The sequence below is a fragment of the Aedes aegypti genome, chromosome 1 (genome assembly GCF_002204515.2).
Source record: "Aedes aegypti strain LVP_AGWG chromosome 1, AaegL5.0 Primary Assembly, whole genome shotgun sequence".
NCBI lineage: Eukaryota > Metazoa > Arthropoda > Insecta > Diptera > Culicidae > Aedes > Aedes aegypti.
The window spans coordinates 18845677-18859381 of NC_035107.1; the positions used below are offsets into that span (position 1 = coordinate 18845677).

Here is a 13705-nt window from a genome sequence, read left to right on the forward strand (position 1 = left end):
TTCCTGAGCTTCTCGAAGAAGCTGCCTGTGTTTCTCAAAGAAGCTTCCTGAGCTTCTTGAAAAAGCTGCTTGTGCTTCTCGAAGAAGCTTCCTGAGCTCCTCAAAGAAGCTGCCTGAGCTTCTCGAAGAAGCTGCCTGAGCTCCTCGAAGAAGCTGCCTGAGCTCCTCGAAGCAGCTGCCTGGCTTCTTGAAGAAGCTGCCTGAGCTTCTCGAAGAAGCTGCTTGAGCTTCTAGAAGAAGCTTCCTGAGTTTCTCGAAGAAGCTTCCTGAGCTTCTAGAAGATGCTTACTGGGCTTCTAGAAAAAGCTTCTTGAGCTCCTAGAATAAGCTTTCTGAGCTTCTAGGAGAAGCTTCCTGAGCTTCTCGAAGAAGCTGCTCGAGCTTCTTGAAAAAGCTGCTTGAGCTTCTAGAAGAAGCTTCCTGAGCTTCTCGAAGAAGCTGCCTGAGCTTCTCGAAGGCGCTGCCTGAGCTTCTCGAAGAAGCAGCCTGTGCTTCTCGAAGAAGCTGCCTGAGCTTCTCGAAGAAGCTGCCTGAGCTTCTGGAAGAAGCTTCCTGAGCTTCTAGAAGCTCTGAGCTTCTAGAAGAAGCTTCCTGAGCTTCTAGAAGAAGCTTCCTGAGCTTCTAGAAGAAGCTTCCTGAGCTTCTAGAAGAAGCTTCCTGAGCTTCTAGAAGAAGCTTCCTGAGCTTCTAGAAGAAGCTTCCTGAGCTTCTAGAAGAAGCTTCCTGAGCTTCTAGAAGAAGCTTCCTGAGCTTCTAGAAGAAGCTTCCTGAGCTTCTAGAAAAAGCTTCCTGAGCTTCTAGAAGAAGCTTCCTGAGCTTCTAGAAGAAGCTTCCTGAGCTTCTAGACGAAGCTTCCTGAGCTTCTAGACGAAGCTTCCTGAGCTTCTAGAAGAAGCTGCCCGAGCTTCTCAAAGAAGCTGCCCGAGCTTCTCAAAGAAACTGCCTGAGCTTCTCGAAGAAGCTGCCTGAGCTTCTCGAAAAAGCTTCCAGGGCTTCTAGAAGATGCTTCCTGAGCTTTTAGAAAAAGCTTCCTAAACTTCTAGAACAAGCTTCCTATGCTTCTAGAAGAAGCTTTTTGAGCGTCTCAAAGAAGCTTCCTGAGCTTCTCAAAGAAGCTTCCTGAGCTTCTAGAAGAAGCTGCCTGAGCTTCTCCAAGAAGCTGCCTGAGCTTCTCGAAGAAGTTGCCTAAGCTTCTGGAAGAAGCTGCCAGAGCTTCTGAAAGACGCTGCCAGAGCTTCTGGGAGAATCTTTCTATGCTTCTGGGAAAAGCTTCCTAAGCTACTGGGAGAAGCTGCCTGAGCTACTGGGAGAATCTTTCTATGATTTTGGAAGAATGTTCCTGAGTTTCTGGGAGAAGCTTCCCATGCTTCTGGGAGAAGCTTCCTAAGCTTCTGGGAGAAGCTTCCTGAACTTCTGGAAGAAGCTGCCTGAGCTTCTGCCTGAAGCTCCCTAAGTTTCTGGGAGAATCTTACTGAAGTACTGCGAGAAGCCTCCTGAGCTTCTGGGAGAAGCTTCTTGAGCTTCTGGGAGGAGCTTCCTGAGCTTCTGGGATGAACTTCCTAAGCTTCTAGGAAAAGCTTGCTGTGCTTTTGATAGAAGTTTCATGAGCTTCTAGAAGAATCTTCCTGACCTTCTGGGAAAGGCTAATTGAGCTTCTAAGAGAAGCTTTCTAAGCTTTTGGGCTAAGCTTCCTGGAGTAGCTTCATGAGCTTCTGGGAGAATCTTCTAGAGCCTTCAGAAGGAGAATCTTGGGACCACCCCAAGAAGAATCTTTCAAGCTTTTCGGAATGCTTCAAGATTTTCGAGGAGAATCGAGCTTCGAGCTTCTCTACGAAATATCTCCCATATATCCAACAAAATCTTTCAAGCTTCTCTAAAGGAACCCTTTGAAAAACATTCAGAAAGAATTCTTCGAGAGATTCTCAAGGTATAGTCCTTCGGTGTGTTCGCAGACAATCTTTTTCGGGTATCCCGGAAGATCAATGCTCTAAATAAACAATATTCCTTGTCCGGTAAACAGATTTGCAGTCTGCTACGCGGTGGCATTGCGGAGCGGGGCGGCGTCCGCGTCGGGCACCGAATCATCGAAATCAACAACCAAAGCGTGGTGGCTGTACCACACGAAAAGATCGTCAACCTGCTAGCGACATCTGTGGGCGAGGTAAGTGTGTAACGGTGCGTTACTTTACATACAAAAAGCAGTAAAAATGCGTTTTATTACTCTTACGCAGATTCACATGAAAACTATGCCTACTTCGATGTTCCGCCTGCTGACGGGACAGGAGAATCCTGTGTACATCTAAGCAGGCGACCTGCTAAGAGGATCAAGATTGTGATACGAAACGGATAACGCACGAAAGCGGATACTTGTTGGCTAGTTGGTACAGGACACCCAAAAAACAGTAGAAACTGCATGATAATTGCATTTAGGGACAAAAAAAAGTTGCAAAGCAAAAGACGCTTCTTAAACTGTTGCAAAACGAACAAGTTTTCGACGACGTGAAACCAAGAGATTGTGAACCGATGATGAGTAGGGAGTTTGTAGTCGAATGATTAGACGAATTTCATAATGGGTAAGCTTAAGCTAATACTAAACGTTAAGACTTGGGAGCTAAGAACAGATCTACCTTTAAGACGAGTGGATTTCCAATACAAAACATAAATGCAGAACAATTCCTCACGGGAGATACGACGATGCTCTTGCTCAGCGAATCTACCTTCTAGTTGACTGACGGGGGCCTAACAAAACGTTACAGACATGCATTGCATACACTCTCACACTCATTCCTCATACTCAGCCACGGTTTTCAAAATGCGAATCTTCCTTCATCACGAATTGAAAGAGACACTGTCAAATCGGTGCGACCAAACTCTATACTATAACTCCGTAAACCAGTAATGCATGCCTCTATCTACCGCAAACTATAAGGAAATCGCGTCACTTGTGAAACCCAAAGCAAAACCGATGAAAGCATTTGTGCGAGCAAAGAAAGTATTTATTTGTAGCAATATATACGTATACTTAGGGACGACAAACATGTAAGCCAGACAGGAATACACAATAGAATCGCGCAGAGATTAGGAAAAGAATGATTGCTGCAAGTAGTCCTAGGGAGGATGCAGCTTGCTACCGCAGCGATGCGCTTTTCGTCGACTTATTAGGAAGAAGACATAACCAAATCGGAAGCCCAGTAACAGTTACATATATCCCTACGGGATATGCATCTAATCGCATACACATCAAATTGAGAGCGAAAGCGGAAGTCATACCGTTGAAGCAGTATTATCAACGTCGAACGTTAAGGCCGCACGGGACGTCATCATAATCACCCTATCCATTTCAAGAAGCAAATCCCAAGAACCACTAGATATATCGATGCGAAAATGTATCACTATGATTCTATATATGTAGTGCACAACCCGATAAATTTTCAGCTTCATCGGTTCACTAAAACTCGAGATTTGCTTCCACAATGTTTTGATGATTATTGTTAGAGTGAGACGAAAGATAGGGAAAATAACACGGTCTCCCGTGTCCCCTTAAGCGCGCAGAACAATAGACACAAGGTAGCAAAATCCGGAAAGAAGGTAAGTACGTATTCAATGTGATAACCAAAAAAAAACAAACAAGTAATCATTCTGGAAACAATCAGCATCAAGAAAAAAGGTTGTTGAACAAACAGAAAAAAAACTGTAAACTGATATAATCATGAGCGTAACCATAAAGCGAATCAATGCAATGTGAAACAAACAATTGAGCAAGCAAAGTAGACGCAAACCAGGTGCAAAACTAGAGACGAAATCAGAACAATACACGAAATGACGAAATGAGAAAACAGGTGAATGATTGGGAATTGTTTGCTCCAAATGGAACTAAAAGAAAGCCTTGTGGTTTGAAATGTTTACTTCTTATCCTGCTTTTTATAATCCTCTAAGCTCGCTGAATACTCGTGGTAAGCTTTTGGAGAAGATCAGGATGATGGTCTACACGAAAGACGCGTATGGATTGTTGAAGAAGCAGAATGCCGAAACAGATGGTCGCAGGGCTAATAGTAGGGCCTTTTTAGGAGATTGAAAAAAAAAAGATTCTATTTTTTCGAATATTAATGTGAATTTCATCAAGATGCTTCCTAAACGAAGAAGATTCCTAAGTTTCTGGAAGAAGTTTTGTAAGCTTCTGTTTCCTAAGCTTATGAAAGAAGTTTGCTGAGCTTCTGGATGAAACTTCCTAAGCTTTCAAAAGTAGTTTCCTAAGCTTCTGGAAGAAACTTAGTTTCTGGATTAAGCTTCTGAAAGAAATTTCCTAACCTTCTGGAAGAAACTTCCTAAGCTTCTGAAATGATTGCTGTGATATTCTTGAAGAAAATTATAAATAAATGCATACAGTAATATAAGCAGTAGGATAATTTACCAATTGTCGAACGTCTCGCTAATTGTTTAACACAGGGCTGCCCAACGTACGGCCCGCGGGCCGCATCCGGCCCGCGACCTCATTTTGTGCGGCCCGCGGAGGGTTCAAAGATTCTTCTCATATTTGGCCCGTTCATTATCCTACCAATCCGAAGTTAGAAACTATTCAATTTTAAATTCAATTTCAAACCAATTTTTTATTTAAATTGTTTTGTTTTCTTCAAATTTTCTTAGGTACTTAATTTCATGAATGATTCAAATTCTTAATCTCAAATTTTGTGTGTTACAACAATGTTTCTATCATGACTTTAAAAAATGCAGCCTGAATAAAACTCATGGACAAGAGGCTGTTCTCACAGAATCCTGGAAATAAATTTTAACAACACCTCGGCGTTATTCAGGCAGATTCCTTGACAGGATTATAAAAAGGCGGGATTGTTAGAAAATCTTGAACAGGATTTTTTTTAGAATTCTGTACACGGCTTTCACGGATAACATTGGCAAGATTCTTACAGAATTTTTACCAGAATTCCATAGACTTCTAGCCCGGCTTTTCAACGAATTCAATACATAATTTTCTAAAACCCTATGCAAGATTGCAATATATCACTATATAACATTTTGCTAGAACCCTAAGCGAATTTATAATACTATTTTGATCAGGTTTTGAAATATTTCGAAATGATTTTTCAGTTAGATTCCGAAGGTATCCTAGGCACGATTCTTGTAAAATCCTGGACATTCTGACCAATATTTTCGTAGAAGCTTGATCAGAGTTTTAGCACATTTCGCGGCGAATTCTGACAGAATGCGGAGTATGATTTTTATAAAATCCTGGGCATTATTCGCACAGACTATATTTTTTTGGGGGTAGATTCTTCAAAATATTCTGCAAGAGATTATTAAATAGTTTTGAAAGAAACCCTCACAATATCCAGCAGAAAGATTAGCAAGAATTATCAATTTTGCGATTTCTTCAAAGTAAATCTACTTCATTCGTTGAGTTTTGTCAGATTTCATGAACTACATTTATTTGCTTTTGTCAGACTTTATGCGTATTCGTATCAATGTGGCTCGCAACACGAAATTGTTTTTGTGATTTGGCCCGCGGTTCAAAAAGGTTGGGCAGGCCTGGTTTAACACATAGTAAGGAAAACACGGACTGTTTAACAATAGGCAAGATCTTTAGTCGAAAGAAAGTAATTTTCAAAATAGGCCTTACAAAAATTCTTAGAGAAATGTCTGCTCTGATTCTGGGCCCTATTCCGGATTTCACTCACGGTGACAAATAGGTGAAGTGATCACTTTCCTATTACGGATATCACCTAAGTGAGAAAATGTGGAGAAGTTCATCGCAAGTGATCGCGCGCATGAACACGAGCTATTACGAATGGCACGCTACCCGGCGAAGATTGACAAAAGCAATCACTTGAAGTGGAAACTTTTCACCGCCGTTCGGGTAGGTGAAGAGTTGTCACGTAAAAAAGAACAAGTTTAAAACAGCATTTTTAATGCTTTTTGTTTAACAAATCTTATGTTTTTGTTATTCGCGGAAGCAGAACATTATATTTAGTCCCGATTTGCTGTTAAAAAGTAATGTATTGGCCTTTATTTACACATGTAAAAAAAATGTAGCGGAATAATAACTACGTAGTTGGAGCTACTGGAGGAGGCTCAAAAACATAAATTGTTTTATTGTTTACTTCAAATTTCTTGACCGAAAGGATCATGATATTTTCAACAAAGAGCTAAAATTTTAATTTACATTTCTTCTCAACTGGGTACTGCCATTAAAGAAAAATTAAATCGTTGAACAATTCTGAATAGATTTGAATTTCACCCGCATCGAGATGAGCGATTACTTTTCTGTTCAGCAGTAAACCAGCCTTTTTCAATAAACTCACAGATAAAAAGTTTATTGAAAAAAAGAACTACAACAAATCATTGTATATGAAAATCGAAAGATGTGAATTTTATCTCTTCTATCCAACTCTAAAAAAAATTCTGATTTAAAATAATAAAATTAGCATAGTTTTAGTTGTTGTTTACAAAGTATTGAGCTAGATCTTCTGCCGATAAACGCTCCGTACTTTGAAAAGAATATTTAATATTTTAAACGTGATAGACAATTAAAAGCTGATAAATGGATCTATCTCGAAATGTATTCAAGATTCCCTATAATTGAAGTCCTGTTTGCGTTCAACGCTATTTAAAATACATTAAAGTATTTAGTAGTCGACAAAACCCTTTTTCTAATTCTCTACCAAACCAGTAAATCCTTGCCTATGAAATTCAAAAGGCATCCCACGCTTGTAAGAACAAAAATGCAATTCTTGTTAGACCTATATCATGTTCTACATAATCAATTAACCCCTCTACCATCAGCTTCATTTTTCACCGCTAAAAAAAATTCAGATCGCGTTAACTTTTTTGTTTCTCGATATTTGTGCACCATTTTTTCGCAAGCTCTTAAAAAACTCTTCTAGTTTAAAAATATGTGTCGATATTGATAATTGATCATCTGGATCCGGAGATATTCCAAAATTCCTTTGGGGACCGACGCGTAGCCATAACCCACGTAAATATCTCAGCCTACAAAATTTTTATCGTATTTGGATATTCACTCCACGGAATTATATATTAATGCGAGTATGTTGTGAAAAAATGAAGCAATTTGGTGCAGCTGTCTTTAAGTAATGAGCATTTATGTTTCTAGTACCACGCTGGACAAATAAAGATCTTCAAAACCCTAAAAAACCTCATATCGTAATTTTTAGATTTCTCCAAGAATACTGAACCGATTTGTATGATTTTTTCAGAGTAGCTCCTTATTACCTGGCATTGTATAGTACACATTTTATTTTTTTGATAAATTGACCAAAAACAAAATGGCCGCCAAAGATATTTTGTATGGAGAATGTCGGTCCCCCAAGGAATATCGGAATATCTTCAAAACTAGATCACCAATGATTAATATCGATACGGATTCTTGAAGTAGAAGAGTTTTTTGAGATATTGTGAAAAAATGGTGCAAAAATATCGAGAAACAAAAAAGATAACGCGATTTGAATATTTTTTTAGCGGTAAAAAAATGAAGCTGCCGGTAGAGGGGTTAAAACTGTTAAGTCATTCGAATTATTGATTATAATTTGGATAATCTGATTGAAATTTAATAGTTCATATCCGCGCGAAAGTTTCAAATCTACTTTCAAAATCGCACCAAACAAACCTGTATTTTAATCTTTATGTAATTATCGATACATTGATTCAAAATTGAACAATTCTAATCAGGCAAATAATAAACGAAGACATTTCTATTACCTTATCATGTTCAAAAACCATTCAACGCAACTAGTGACTATTTGTGGCATCTCACTAAAAAAAAAGCTATTATGAATATCACTTCACTGCAGTTGTCACTCCACTGAGTTCATTTTCAATCACTTCACCGTCCGTGACAACGGGAATAGAGCAAAACAAGTGAAGTGACTGGAAGGTGAAGTGTAAGTGAGCGTGAAAGTTATATTCAGAATAGGGCCCAAAAGCAATCACTTGAAGTGGAAACTTTTCACCGCCGTTCGGGTAGGTGAAGAGTTGTCACGTAAAAAAGAACAAGTTTAAAACAGCATTTTTAATGCTTTTTGTTTAACAAATCTTATGTTTTTGTTATTCGCGGAAGCAGAACATTATATTTAGTCCCGATTTGCTGTTAAAAAGTAATGTATTGGCCTTTATTTTTTTGCGGGAAAGTGAGGCAAGAATCGAACAAAACATTTTTTTCCGCTCGCTATACGCAAAGGAAAGAAAGGTCAACTCAAACGGGAGTCGCTGTAGAAAATTTCTGCTTATTGACAGAAATCTCATGAACATTTTTGTAATTGCAAATTAGACAATAGATGTGGGCCTACACATGTAAAAAAAAATGTAGCGGAATAATAACTACGTAGTTGGAGCTACTGGAGGAGGCTCAAAAACATAAATTGTTTTATTGTTTACTTCAAATTTCTTGACCGAAAGGATCATGATATTTTCAACAAAGAGCTAAAATTTTAATTTACATTTCTTCTCAACTGGGTACTGCCATTAAAGAAAAATTAAATCGTTGAACAATTCTGAATAGATTTGAATTTCACCCGCATCGAGATGAGCGATTACTTTTCTGTTCAGCAGTAAACCAGTCTTTTTCAATAAACTCACAGATAAAAAGTTTATTGAAAAAAAAGGACTACAACGAATCATTGTATATGAAAATCGAAAGATGTGGATTTTATCTCTTCTATCCAACTCTAAAAAAAATTCTGATTTAAAATAATAAAATTAGCATAGTTTTAGTTGTTGTTTACAAAGTATTGAGCTAGATCTTCTGCCGATAAACGCTCCGTACTTTGAAGATTTCCTATAATTGAAGTCCTGTTTGCGTTCACCACTATTTAAAATACATTAAAGTATTTAGTAGTCGACAAAACCCTTTTTCTAATTCTCTACCAAACCAGTAAATCCTTGCCTATGAAATTCAAAAGGCATCCCACGCTTGTAGGAACACAAATGCAATTCTTGTTAGACTTATCTCATGTTCTACATAATCAATTAAAACTGTTAAGTCATTCGAATTATTGATTATAATTTGGATAATCTGATTGAAATTTAATAGTTCATATCCGCGCGAAAGTTTCAAATCTACTTCCAAAATCGCACCAAACAAACCTGTATTTTAATCTTTATGTAAGTATCGATACATTGATTCAAAATTGAACAATTCTAATCAGGCAAATAATAAACGAAGACATTTCTATTACCTTATCATGTTCATAAACCATTCAACGCAACTAGTGACTATTCATGGCATCTCGCTAAAAACAATGCTATTATGAATACCAGAGTCTATCAATGGAGAGTTGCGCGAAGAGACTTCTTTCAATGATTGTTCTTCCTCGTCTTCGAAAATAACCCCTATCTGTTTTGCTGGTGTGCTCGATAGGTAGACGGTTTGACAGTTCGATAGGTAGATTTGATTTCACTCTTTGCGCAACTCTCCATTCATAGACTCTGATGAATACCACTTCACTGCAGTTGTCACTCCACTGAGTTCATTTTCAGTCACTTCACCGTCCGTGACAACGGGAATGGATCAATGCACGAGTTCACTAATTTGACGTTTGAGCGGTGCCGAATTCAAAATATAAGTTAATATGTTAATTAAAAAGCAGAAAAAATGCTGTTTTGAACTTATTTCATTTTACGTGACAACTCTTCACCACCGCAAACGGCGGTGTAAAGTTTCCACTTCAAGTGATTGCTTTTGTCGATCTTCGCCGGGTAGCGTGCCATTCGTAATAGCTCGTGTTCATGCGCGCGATCACTTGCGATGAACTTCTCCACATTTTGTCACTTAGGTGATATCCGTAATAGGAAAGTGATCACTTCACCGTTTTGTCACCGTGATCGAAATCCGTAATAGGGCCCATAGCTGTGTTGAATATCAAGCTAGAGAGATCTTCTGGGGTATAAGAAATATTTTGATCTAAAATGAGGTCGATTCTACTTTGATATTCGCTCCAATCAGCTTTTTCGAAGATCCATTTAGGATTACCGGGATTATCAATATTTCTATCAATAGGAGCCAGAAAGATTGGAAAATGATCGCTGCCGCGTAAATCGTTATCAACACTCCAGGAGAGATTGTTGATGTACTCCGAGGACAATGTCAGATCAACGGCTGATTGGTTTCCGTTAGCTGGACAGAAGAATGTCATAGAATCGTCATTCCAGATCGTCAGCACATGATTTCCTATTATTTCTATCAAAATCTTTCCTCGCAGGTCGGTCGAATGTCCACCCCATATTTCAGAATGCGCATTTAAATCACCCATTATTAAAAAAGGTTTGGGTAGTTGAAGAATTAGCTCATTAAGTTCATCTTTAAGTATGTTGTTGTCATGAGAAGGGGGGATATACAGTGAAACGTATGTTCGTTTGGTGGGCAAATTAACCTGTACGGCCACCGCCTGTAAAGTTGTAGTAACAGGGATTCTTGAATGCGGTACATTTTTACTCACTGCGATAGCAACTCCACCCCAACCGGTTATTGAGGTTGGATGCAAGCAGTAAAAATTGTAGTTAGTTGAAAAATATGGGCAGTTAGGCTGGCAAATGTGCTTATTCTGCGCGACGTGTGAGTCGAGACCAGTCGCTCTCACCGCGAGTGACGTGAGACGACTAATTTTAATCAAATGGGAGCGAATCGACAAATGTCACCTCATTCGACTCGTCTCACCTCACACGCCGCGCAGAATAAGCACGAAAGAGTTTCTTGTAGACAAACTACATCGGGTTGATAATTCTAGCTAAAATTTGTAGTTCCGATCGTCTAGCACGATAACCACGTATATTCCACTGTATCGCGGTAGCTTTTTTGAAGGATTTTTTGTAATTATTGTTGTTGTGCTCGATGCCTGTGTTAGTACTATGAGAATGTTGGATTGTTTCAAGATTATTGGTACGTTCAGAGTTATGTTTAGAATTGAATGTTAGTTGGTTGGGTTGGGATCAGGCAGACTTACTCATATATGCATTAGAGAGTAGGTTCAATCCACTCAGAATCGTTTGTATCACGGGAGGGAGAAATGCAGAAATCGGATTTGTTGAAAGTGGTTCGTCCTTCGGTGTTAGCAGTTTTCTTTTTCCTTGTATCCTTCTTCGATGCGGCTTGTGGCTGTACATCCGTTGAGCCTCCGGATGCCTTTTTGATGGGAGGGGAGTTTCTACCGTAGTCGCACGAGGTATTTGGTGATTTATATTTGCTTCGCTGACGTTTCGTATTTTTTTGTTCTTCGTTGGTGTCCATCCTGTGTTCATCATCTGTTTCCGCTGATACTGATATGGCTTGATGTTCTTTTTTCTTCAGATCTGCTACCTCCTTGATTAGGTTTTGTAAAAGGGTTCTCAACTTCGCACTTTCCTGATCCTTGGCTTCCAATGTCTTCATTAGGTCGCTGGTACTCGGTGTAGCTGTGATTGCTTGTTGTTTTTGGGCTTCGTGTCTCTTCCTCGCTTCAACATACATCCTGATCAATCTTGATTTTGACTATGTTGACTTCGTCAATTTTGACCGGACAATCCCTTGATCTAGAGCTGTGAGGCCCGCTGCAGTTGATGCAGAGAGGATCAGCTGCGCAAGGTGTAGAAACAGCATGCCCCGAAGAGCAATCCGCACATGATTCGTTCTGCGTACAATACTTTCTGGTATGTCGGAACCGGTGACATTTTGTGCATTGTAATGGGGAAGGGTAGTAGGGGCGTGTTTTTACCCTTACATACCCAAAGTAGAGAAACTCTGGAACCGTCGTTCCTTGGAGTGTCAATACCATCGTGTTCGTTGGTATAGTCTTCGTTCTGTCTTTGGGGTCTTTCCTGGTAAAACGACGTACTTCGATGACACGCTGAGCACTGAGGTGTGAAACCATTTCGTTGTCCGCAATTTGCAGTCCATACTGACAACTTACGATGCATTTTCTCACGTTGAGAGTCTCGTGGAAATCGATTTTAATAGGGGTACCATCAATCAATTCACGCAGTCTCATCAGTTTGTCGATTTGTCGCTTCTGACGAACTTTCAGCACATATCGGGCTCCTCTCGCTTCTGGACGGGCATCTTCGATCGCACCAACAGCTGCATCAATGGACTTCTGAATCACAAACGGATCATCAGGTAGCACATCTTTCTCGGTAACCGGTTTCATCAAGAGCATAGACAGCTCCCCGTTGATCGGATCCATCCACTCCGGTTGTCTTCGACCCGCAAAGCTGCCATCAACTATGTTTGAAACCACGTTTCCATTTGACCACGGTTTTCTTCCTGTAATGTCAGGGGGAAACGGGTCCCCGCCGATCGCCTGAGATGACCCTGAGGCCATCGTCAGACTGCTAACAACGGTTGTTGCGTTGAATGTGGTTGTACGTATCGGACGAGAAACGATGATTGGATAACATGAAAATCACTCGCGTATTGCTCACTATTGTTCGACTGAACAATGGATACTTTCTGACGCGATGTCGAACACGTGGGTAAGATGTATATTTTTCACTTTTTATAAAATTTGCAGTCCAAAAACACTTTTGTTTTGTCGTTTAATCCGAGAACTCTTCAAACTTCAGTACTTTGTCAAGGTCAGTCCGCCCTTCAAGATTTAGGCGACGAACGAAAAGCGAAAATAGTTCAACTCACAGTCTCTAGATGAAGAACATCGACTGTCCTGCGCTACGGCACTGAGCGAACTGTTGTCAGAATTGGCTTGTATCCAGTTTTTTACATATTCTTATTATTCGTTGGAAATTAAACCATAACCCAAAATTTCATAATTTTCCGTGCCCTGGAACTATTTTTAAAACACGTTTGAAGTTAGTATGGAAATCGCTTTTGAATCACCCCTCGGCAAACTTTACTTCGGGACGCGCTGTCATTATGTAAATTCTTTCGATCAAGCTACGAAAACCTGTAACTTTTTCATTGCTAAACAACCCAATTCTCAGATAAATATCTGAAGGAATCCTTAAAGAATTTTCAACGGAATTCGGAGAGGGATCTCTATAGTTTGATTTAGACGTGCAAAAATCTTAGTAGAGTTTCTGTAATGTCCAACTCATATGTTATTTTTCCAAATCTAGGAATTTTAAAAATGCCAATAAGGTACCGCGGGGCAAGTGGGTAAATGGGGTAAGTGAAAACAATTGATATATTTTACTGAGTATGGGAATTAACGTTTTAAACTTATGCGTAAACCTTTGAGGTCATTGAGAACATTACGATAGGTAAGAGATTTCTGAGATTTTTCAGCCATTATTGCATAATAGAGTGAAAAATTGTTAACCTGTCAACTGTTACTCCGTAACAAGTTGGCGGCGTACAATCTTATTTTAATATTTCCAGTGGAAAAAAGTTGCGGAAAATAATTTGCTGTACCACTTCTTAGTTGTCCTCTGTGACAGTTTTCAAACTGCAATAAAAAAAGTTTTAGAATTAATTCGACGTAGACCTAAAAATAACTAAATTTAAACACCGTCAATTTTCTTATCAGGTGGGGCAAGTGAAAAGTTTATCATTAGAGATTGAATTTGTGTTTTCTCTTTAAGTAGCCATAAGTAAACATGGTACGCAATTATCATAGAAAAACCAAAGACAAATTAAAGACCTCCATGTCCCTTGCAATTGCTCAAAATTTTATGGCTCAAGGTAATCTAGAATGCCGTGAGAAGTGTACTGCGATCTGTCAAACTTGGGTACCTTTTACACTACCGA

General features: G+C 39.3%; 1 protein-coding gene across 6 annotated transcripts in view; it reads left to right on the plus strand.

Annotated features, from left to right (window-relative positions):
- LOC110674772 (amyloid beta A4 precursor protein-binding family A member 2-like) overlaps positions 1-3844 on the plus strand; it is a 59875-nt gene extending 56031 nt beyond the window's left edge. For 4 of the 6 annotated variants that reach the window (XM_021839060.1, XM_021839061.1, XM_021839062.1 and 1 more), the window contains 2 exons: positions 2021-2161; positions 2232-3051. In XM_021839060.1, coding sequence (XP_021694752.1) covers positions 2021-2161; positions 2232-2303 — 213 coding nt within the window. In that variant the 3' untranslated portion in view covers positions 2304-3051. Of the gene's footprint in view, positions 1-2020; positions 2162-2231; positions 3305-3545 lie in introns of those variants that run through there. The other 2 variants (XR_002499179.1, XR_002499180.1) reach the window with 1 other exon arrangement.
- The last annotated feature ends 9861 nt before the right edge of the window (positions 3845-13705 follow it).